At 40.6% G+C, this 9,320-nt stretch overlaps 1 protein-coding gene across 2 annotated transcripts; it reads left to right on the top strand.

The window, feature by feature from the left end:
* The first annotated feature begins 223 nt into the window (after positions 1-223).
* LOC125254245 lies at positions 224-7,783 on the top strand. 2 transcript variants are annotated; one of them, XR_007181618.1, is made up of 2 exons: positions 224-7,439; positions 7,655-7,783. XR_007181618.1 is itself a non-coding variant. In XM_048168782.1 (2 exons), the coding sequence occupies exon 2, from the start codon at positions 962-964 to the stop codon at positions 6,887-6,889; it is 5,928 nt and encodes a 1,975-aa protein (XP_048024739.1). In that variant the 5' UTR covers positions 224-585; positions 802-961; the 3' UTR covers positions 6,890-7,632. The 2 variants fall into 2 exon arrangements, 1 of the variants encoding a protein (XP_048024739.1); XM_048168782.1 differs by lacking the exon at positions 7,655-7,783 and having other exon boundaries at positions 224-585; positions 802-7,632.
* The last annotated feature ends 1,537 nt before the right edge of the window (positions 7,784-9,320 follow it).

Raw genomic sequence — 9,320 nt, 5'->3', positions numbered from 1 at the left:
CAAGATTCTCTGGTCTGATGAGACCAAGATAGAACTTTTTGGCCTTAATTCTAAGCGGTATGTGTGGAGAAAACCAGGCACTGCTCATCACCTGTCCAATACAGTCCCAACAATGAAGCATGGTGGTGGCAGCATCATGCTGTGGGGGTGTTTTTCAGCTGCAGGGACAGGACGACTGGTTGCAATTGAGGGAAAGATGAATGCGGCTCTCAGTTATTTTAATTAGTTTTGCAGATTAATACATAATTCTGATATTTATAGTAATTCTATATTTTAATTAATAATAGTTTGGTTTATTTTATTTTGGAATGTTATTTTCCCCGCTTTAAGTTATTATGCCTAGAGACCTTTACTTTGAAAGGCGGCTTGGCGGAAATGAAAAAACTGACCGCTTGAGTGAACAGGCGCATACACGGAAGATCGCAGACAGACGGAGACACGGAACCATGCGGTTACGGATTCACGGAGCGTGATAATAGTATTAAGGATACTTTAAAGTAAATTAGGCATCTAGTCTCTATTTGTTGTTTTATTTTTGTAGTATCTTTCTTTATTGTTTAGCACCTGGTTGGAAAGGAGAACAAGGTATCCATGTATATTTATACTTACATAGATATAGTGTACTTTGTCTTTTTTATTGTTTTATATGTATTTGCTTGATTTATGAGTAATTTTATGTTGTTTAGGATAAATGTTAGTATTAATTTCGTAATTTTTTTGCTATATGGTCAATTGTTTTGTTTCATTTACATGAATGTGAATTATTTACAAATTACAATATTGTTTATTCATCTGTTCTAGCTCTTACGGTGTTGTGACGGTGTTGTGACGGTGTTGTGGAATTAATAAGAACAATAAACAAAGAGAAGAAATAGTACAACATCAGTGGAGGAGCTAAATCCTTTATTATTTCAACCGGGCTGTTACAGTAAGAGCTTGATTCCATTTGCTGATGTAAAGGATGACAGACCAGGAATCCAAGTTGTGCACTCCTGTGAGAGAAACTGAAGTATTAAAAACTGCACAAAACAAAGATACAGATGATGAGATAGAAGATGAATCTGAAGTTGTAAAGACAGATGAAGTACGTCGTTCTGTCCGTGAACGAATTCCAACAGAAAGGATGCTCTCATATCAAAAGGAGGAGTCACAAAAGGCAGAGAGAAAGCTTATGCAGGCATATGAAAAATGGAAAGCTGAGGCGCGAAAGGCAAGAGGGCAGCTGAAAACAGACATTTCAGACACTCAACTAGCAACACTTATAGACACATTGGAAAGGGAAAGAGACGGTGTGATGAATGCATACATGAAAGTTCGAAGTTATGTTACTCCATCTACTGATACAAGAAGGCGAATTGATGCATGCGATGCTGTGACAAAAGACATCGTTAAGATTGCTTATGAGAGGATTTCAGGTGTTGATGGGGACTTCGACGGTGAAAGAGTAAGAGAGCGTCTTCGTGAATTGCTTGATAGAGATTATGCTCGCTCTGTCTACGGTTCTACGGTCTCACGTGTCAGCTCCAAGCCAAGTACGCCCATAAGTCAACCTTCACTGAACTCCATCCTGATGGCCAAACGAATAGAGGCAGCAGCAGAGCTTGCAGCTAAGGAAGCAGAATATGCAACGATACTGGAGGAAAAGGAACAAAGGGAAAGAATACAACTTCTAGAAGAAAGGCAAAGGAGAGAACTTGATGCTCAAAAGAGTGAGTTTGAAAGACTACAAGCAGTAAAGGAGGTAAGAGCAGCAAGAGCAAGACTAGAAGTGTATGACAAGGAAGAAACCATTCACTCTGCTAACCATAACGATGGGCTGCAGCGACCTGTAAGCATTCCCACACAAGAACCTGTGCATTCATCCTCGAATAAGCCAACACTCAATGAAAAAGCATCATCACTACCTCCCAATGCTGATGTGTCTTACCTCGTGCAGGCTGTCCAAGACAGTATAACTCTGAACAGGCTTCCTATGCCAGAGCCTACAGTCTTCAGTGGTGACCCCATTCACTTTATTGAGTGGAAAGCTTCATTCCAATCACTCATTGACAAAAGACATATCTCCTCAGCAGATAAGTTATACTACTTGAAGAAGTATGTCACTGGTTCTGCTCGGAAAACTCTAGAAGGCATCTTTTACAGAAACGATGAAGAAGCTTACACCGATGCATGGAAAAGACTTCAAGATCGCTATGGACAGCCATTCATTATACAAAGAACATTCAGAGAGAAGCTCGCAAACTGGCCCAGAATCCAGCCCAAGGACGCTGAAGGACTCCGAAATTTCTCAGATTTCCTGAATGCATGTAAAGACGCTATACCTCATGTTAAGGGACTGGAAATACTGAATGACTGCGAGGAAAATAGGAAACTTGTAAACAAACTTCCTGACTGGGCGGCTGCCCGTTGGAATCGTCAAGCTACGCAAATGCTGAGTGAGACTCAAGATTTCCCAACTTTCTGCGATTTTGCTAACTTCATGTCAGTTGAGGCCGAGGTAGCCTGCAATCCAGTCACTTCCTTCTATGCTCTTCATGCTTCTGAAGCTAATAAGGAGAAACATAACCTCAAGGTTGGTAAGAACAAAGCCAATGTCTTCCACACAAAGTTAGTCACACAGCATGATAATCCGAAGCCCACTAGTAAAGTCTCTAAACCATGTCTGTTCTGTCAAAGCAGTGAACATCAAATTCATAATTGTTCTAAGTTCTTTGCAAAGTCTCTTGAAGAACGGAGAAAGTTTATAAAGGATACTAAGCTGTGCTACGGATGTTTAAAGCTCGGTCACAGTGCCAGAGACTGTCGTTCCAGACATAGCTGTGATACCTGCAAGGGAAGACATCCTACCTGCTTACATGATGACAGCTTCATTAGAAAGGTGAAGTCCTCCTCTGTTCAAAGCCCAGAGAATGCTCATGAGAGGGTCGTGACAGCATCTTTAAGTGTAGAATCTGGATGCACATCTGTTAACACCTCAATGATCGTGCCAGTGTGGTTGTCCTCACAAAATGACCCAGTTTCTGAGAAACTTGTCTATGCTCTGTTAGACACACAAAGTGACACTGTCTTCATTGAATATGCAGTAAGTCAAGGTCTAAAGGTTGATTCATGCCCAGTGACACTTAAGCTCACTACTATGATTGGGAAGGATTCATTGATATCTAGTGAACGAGTTTCTGGTCTTAGAGTCAGAGGCTTCAATTCCCCAATAGTTCTAGAGCTACCCCCTGCATACACTAAGGAATGTATCCCTGTGGACCGCGCACACATCCCTACAAGTGAGACTGCCAGGTGTTGGAAACATCTTGCTCCTTTAACAGACATAATTCCCCCACTTCAAGATTGTGAGGTTGGTCTATTAATAGGATATAATTGTTCTAGAGCTTTAGCGCCCAGAGAAGTGATTCTTGGAGCAGACAACGAGCCATATGCTGTTCGCACAGATCTCGGATGGAGCATTGTGGGCCCTTCCTCGACACATCATGAGACACAAAGTGTAAGCATATGTCACAGAGTATCAATTAAGGAAATTCCTTCTGTAACGCCAGCTGATGTGATCAAAGTGCTGGAGTCAGATTTCAAGAGTACTGAAGAAAACACAAGAGTGGTGTCTCAAGAGGACATTATGTTCTTGAATAAACTGGAAGAAAAAATCAGAATGAACAAGGACAGCCACTTGGAAATGCCCCTTCCATTCAAGAAAAGACCCTGTCTTCCAGATAATGAGCCTCTTGCTGTCATAAGACTTCAACATCTAAAGAGTAAATTAATGAAGGACCAGGAGTACAGAGAGCATTACGTGAAGTTCATGGAAGAAGTAATAGGGAACGGTGAAGCTGAAAGAGTCATTGATGAAGGAAGGAAGGGAGAAAAATGGTACATCCCTCATCATGGAGTATATCACTCAAAGAAGCCAGGTAAACTGCGAGTGGTTTTCGACTGCTCTGCCAGATACAAGGGAACCAGCTTGAACGATCATCTTCTTACAGGCCCTGACCTGATGAACAGCCTGACTGGCATTCTTTTGCGGTTTAGACAGTATCCAGTGGCCTTAATGTGTGATATTGAGAGGATGTTCCACCAGTTCCATGTTGACAAAGCAGATCGAGATTATTTACGATTTCTTTGGTGGAGAAATGGAGATTTCGACTCACAGCCTCAAACATTCCGTATGAGAGTACATCTGTTTGGTGCCTCGTCGTCCCCTGGGTGCGCAAACTACGGACTAAAACATCTTGCGAGAGAAGGTGAACATCTGTACCCCCTTGGTTCGCAATTCATTATGCGAGATTTCTACATGGATGATGGAGTCTCCAGCACTGAAAGTGCAGAGAAGGCCATCCAGTTGGCTCAAGAAGCTCGCCAGCTTTGTGCACTAGGAGGTTTAAGGTTGCATAAGTTTGTGTCTAACGATAGGGCAGTTTTGGAGAGCATGCCACCCTCTGAGTGTGCTGTAGATGTTACAGCTGTCAATCTTTCCCTCACTGACCAGCCTTTGGAAAGAGCCTTGGGCATTTACTGGCATCTGGAACAGGATAACTTCAGATTTCGTGTCAATCTAAAGGACCAGCCAGCAACCCGTAGAGGCATACTGTCTACAGTGGCCTCGTTATTCGACCCCTTGGGGTTTCTTGCGCCATTCTTGCTCAAAGGAAAGGCTGTTCTTCAAGAAATGTGCAGAAATGGCATGGGCTGGGATGATCCTTTACCTGATGGTTTGCAGCCAAGGTGGGAGCAGTGGAAGGCTGATCTTGTTAACTTAGATAAGATCGAGGTGCCTCGTTGTATTGTGCCTGCTGGGTTTGGGAGAATCACAACAAGAGAGATTCATCACTTCTCGGATGCTAGCACGAGAGGATATGGCCAGTGCTCATACCTTAGGCTTGAGAACGAACAAGGTGACATCCATTGTTCTTTGCTCATGGCAAAATCTAGAGTAGCCCCACTTAAGGTCACAACAATCCCTCGGTTAGAGTTGACTGCTGCGGTTGTGTCAGTTGCTGTGAATGATATGCTTAAGGAAGAAATGAACCTTGCAGATGCAGAGGCATATTTCTGGACTGACTCTCAAGTGGTGTTAGGCTACATAAACAACGAAGCTCGCCGCTTCCATACGTTCGTTGCAAATCGAGTTCAGAGAATTCATCGCAGTACAACTCCTGAACAGTGGCGATACATTTCCTCTGATGAAAATCCAGCCGACTATGCATCACGAGGTATGAGTGTTAATGATCTGGTTACTTCCAGCTGGTTCAGAGGACCGAATGTCTTGTGGGAAAGGCAAATACCTCCGCCTGTGGATGTGAACACACAACTTCCTATTGGAGATCCAGAGGTCAAGAAGGCTCAGTCACTGAACACCCAAACAGTACAGTATTCCTGCTTATCCAACCGTCTCATAAAGTTGTCCTCATGGTCCAAAGTCATTCAGGCAGTAGCACGTCTAATTCGTAGAGTCAGGAAGGACAAATCAAGTGACCACAGTACCGTGGCAGAACGTGAGAATGCAAAGTGCATTATCATTAAGGATTTACAGAATCAGATGTATGCAGAAGAAATAGCCTTACTCCGTAAGGGCAAGCAACTCCCACACAGCAACAGGCTATACAATCTAGACGCCTTTGTCGACCATGACGGATTGCTCAAGGTGGGAGGAAGACTTTGCAATGCTTCTCTCTCTAACTCAGTTAAACATCCAGTGATAATTCCAAAGGAACACCATCTTACAAAACTTCTGATCGCTGATTGTCATGAAAAAACTGAGCATCAAGGAAAGGGCTTGACTATAAATGAGATCAGATCAAGAGGATTTTGGATAACAGGAGTAAATAGGACTGTAGCCTCCTTTGTACGACAGTGTGTGAGATGTCGCAAGTTGCGCAGGCCCACAGAAGAGCAAAAAATGGCTAACCTGCCCTCCGAGCGTATAGATCCATCTCCTCCATTCACGTACTGCGGAATGGATGTTTTTGGCCCTTTTAATACCAGACAAGGTCGTAAATCATTCAAGAGGTATGGACTTCTCTTTACCTGTTTCTGTTGCAGAGCCATCCATATTGAGATGCTGGATGACATGTCCACGGATACGTTTATCAATGGCCTGCGTTGTTTCATCGCTATCAGAGGATCAGTCCGTCAAATAAGGTGCGACCAAGGCAGTAATTTCATTGGCGCCAAAAATGAGTTTGCTAAGGCCATGAAAGAGATTGACACCAACCGTCTGGTAACATTCTTAGCAGAAAAACAATGTGACTTTGTCTTTAACGCACCCCACTCAAGTCACACAGGAGGAGTTTGGGAGAGACAGATTAGAACTGTGAGAAATGTTCTACATTCCATTCTGTCCCTATCTTCTGGAAGGCTTGATGATTCTTCCCTTCGGACCTTCTTCTACGAAGCAATGGCAATTGTAAATAGCCGACCGCTCACAGTAGACAATCTGAATGATCCTAAAAGTCCTGAACCCCTTACCCCAAATCACCTTCTCACACTGAAAACTACCCAAGCCTTACCACCTCCTGGCAAGTTTGTCAGAGAAGATATATATGCTCGCAAGAGATGGCGACATGTCCAATACTTAGCTGAGCAATTTTGGGGCCGTTGGCAGAAGGAATATGTGTCTAACATTGCAACAAGACAATGCTGGCTTACACCAAGAAGGAACATGCAAGTTGGGGATATAGTTCTGGAGAAGGCAGACGATCTGCCCAGGAATGAGTGGCGTTTGGCAGAAGTTATTGAGACTGTCGTTGACAAGGATGGTTTGGTGAGAAGAGTGAAGATACGTTTTGGTGACAGAAAACTGGGGAAGGATGGTAAACGTCTGCACAAGCCATCAATAGTTGAGCGGCCAGTGCAGAAGCTGGTCCTGTTGCTGGAAGCAGCTTAAACTCCTTGACATATCCTTTGAGTAAAACAGTTCATAATAGAATATGCTTGGTTCTTTGTTTTCCTTAAATCTAGGCTAAGTAATAATGGCTAATTCATTAAAAAAAAGGAGAGAAATCATTCATGATTAAAGTTTAACAATTTAGTCCCTCATGATTTGGTGGGAGTGTAACTAACCTTCAGTTATTTTAATTAGTTTTGCAGATTAATACATAATTCTGATATTTATAGTAATTCTATATTTTAATTAATAATAGTTTGGTTTATTTTATTTTGGAATGTTATTTTCCCCGCTTTAAGTTATTATGCCTAGAGTCCTTTACTTTGAAAGGCGGCTTGGCGGAAATGAAAAAACTGACCGCTTGAGTGAACAGATACACGGAAGATCGCAGACAGACGGAGACACGGAACCATGCGGTTACGGATTCACGGAGCGTGATAATAGTATTAAGGATACTTTAAAGTAAATTAGGCATCTAGTCTCTATTTGTTGTTTTATTTTTGTAGTATCTTTCTTTATTGTTTAGCACCTGGTTGGAAAGGAGAACAAGGTATCCATGTATATTTATACTTACATAGATATAGTGTACTTTGTCTTTTTATTGTTTTATATGTATTTGCTTGATTTATGAGTAATTTTATGTTGTTTAGGATAAATGTTAGTATTAATTTCGTAATTTTTTTGCTATATGGTCAATTGTTTTGTTTCATTTACATGAATGTGAATTATTTACAAATTACAATATTGTTTATTCATCTGTTATAGCTCTTACGGTGTTGTGACGGTGTTGTGACGGTGTTGTGGAATTAATAAGAACAATAAACAAAGAGAAGAAATAGTACAACATCAGTGGAGGAGCTAAATCCTTTATTATTTCAACCGGGCTGTTACACTCTTCACTCTCTCAGTTCAGATCAGATCAGTTTAGCAGTGAATCCATTATTAAAGAGAAAATACAAACTTAAAGCACAAATCAAAATGTGTGATAATTGAGATATAAAATGTCACAGAGCACAAAACATGATATGTGTGTCTGTGTGTGTGTGTGTGTGTGTGTGTGTGTGTGCGTGTGTGTGTGTGTGTGCGTGTGTGTGTGTGTGTGCGTGTGTGTGTGTGTGTGTGTACAGGTTTATATTACATTTTAGGGACCAAATGGTTGCCACAAGAATAGTAAAACCTGTGATCACCTACACTGTGACCAGCAGTCCCCATGAGGGAAATTGTTTAATAAATAAATAAATATACTAAATCATTATTATTATTATTATTATTATTATTATTTATGTCAAAATGCTGAATGTTTTCTGTGATGGGTAGGTTTAGGGTTAGTGTAGGGGACAGAATATACAGTTTGTACAGTATAAAAACCATTACTGGTGTGCATCTTGAGACTGAGTGTCTTTATTTAAAGGACAGGACACCTGTGTGACACACTTTTAATCTCATTTCCTTAGTTGACTCCGGTTATCTTTTGGAGAAGTCGTCACACAGAGTTTCACACACTGTCCTGTCAATGATCACTCAATGTCTTCATTATCATTCTGAAAAATATAACTGTGTGTGTTATTAGATTAGTCAGATTGTGTTTGTCTATGAGTGTGACTTAATTTTATTAATAATGAATGCAGAAATCCAGATATTTTCAAAGGGTTCACAAATGTATTCTTGTCACTGTATATATTGTATTCATATTGAAATGGTTCTTTGTTCAGATGTTTCAGTTGTAAATTTATATCATTGTCAAGGCCTCATATTCACAGTGTCTCTGCTGCCTCTGCTGGTGAACAACATCAATACAGTTTTTTACAGACGCTAGGACACATTTCTCGATGCTTAGGTCACTTTTGCAAAACTCTTCACACAGTGAGAACAACAGAAGTCTATGTGAGCTAAACTGAGGATCAATTATCATTGCTTTGGCACAAAATGCATTCAATGACTTCATCTCTCAAATTTCATGAATTCTTTTCTCACTCAGACACAACAACTGCCAAAACTCTTTGTCCGTACAGGCCAATTTGCACATGCTTACATACTGTTTTAAAAACTGTTAAACTTATGTTTAAAACAATAACATAATACAAAACTGAATAAGACAGCAATTTGCTACATTTCTACAGTAATATTGTAATGAAATATATGCTGAATCTAAAAAATCAAATACTATCAAAGCGATTAGATGAAACTGAACACCTACACAAGCATTCGTTTTTCAATTTCATTATCATCCATTCAAAGAGGAAAACTTCTGAATAATTTTGTACTGTTATGTAAACAAGGTTCATGTAACAAACTGCAGTGAATTATAGACAATAGACAGTGTTATTCTTGTTTTGTTAAGAAATTTTACAAAAGAAAACATTGTATAATGATACCTGATGTCAGTGTTTTTAGGTCAGTGTTTTATGACTGACAAGGTGTGTTTGATGGG

This window comes from Megalobrama amblycephala, linkage group LG19 (assembly GCF_018812025.1).
Source record: "Megalobrama amblycephala isolate DHTTF-2021 linkage group LG19, ASM1881202v1, whole genome shotgun sequence".
Classification (NCBI taxonomy): Eukaryota; Metazoa; Chordata; class Actinopteri; order Cypriniformes; family Xenocyprididae; genus Megalobrama; species Megalobrama amblycephala.
Note: the sequence above shows the minus strand (reverse complement) of the source record. Positions and strands in the feature narration are given on the sequence as shown.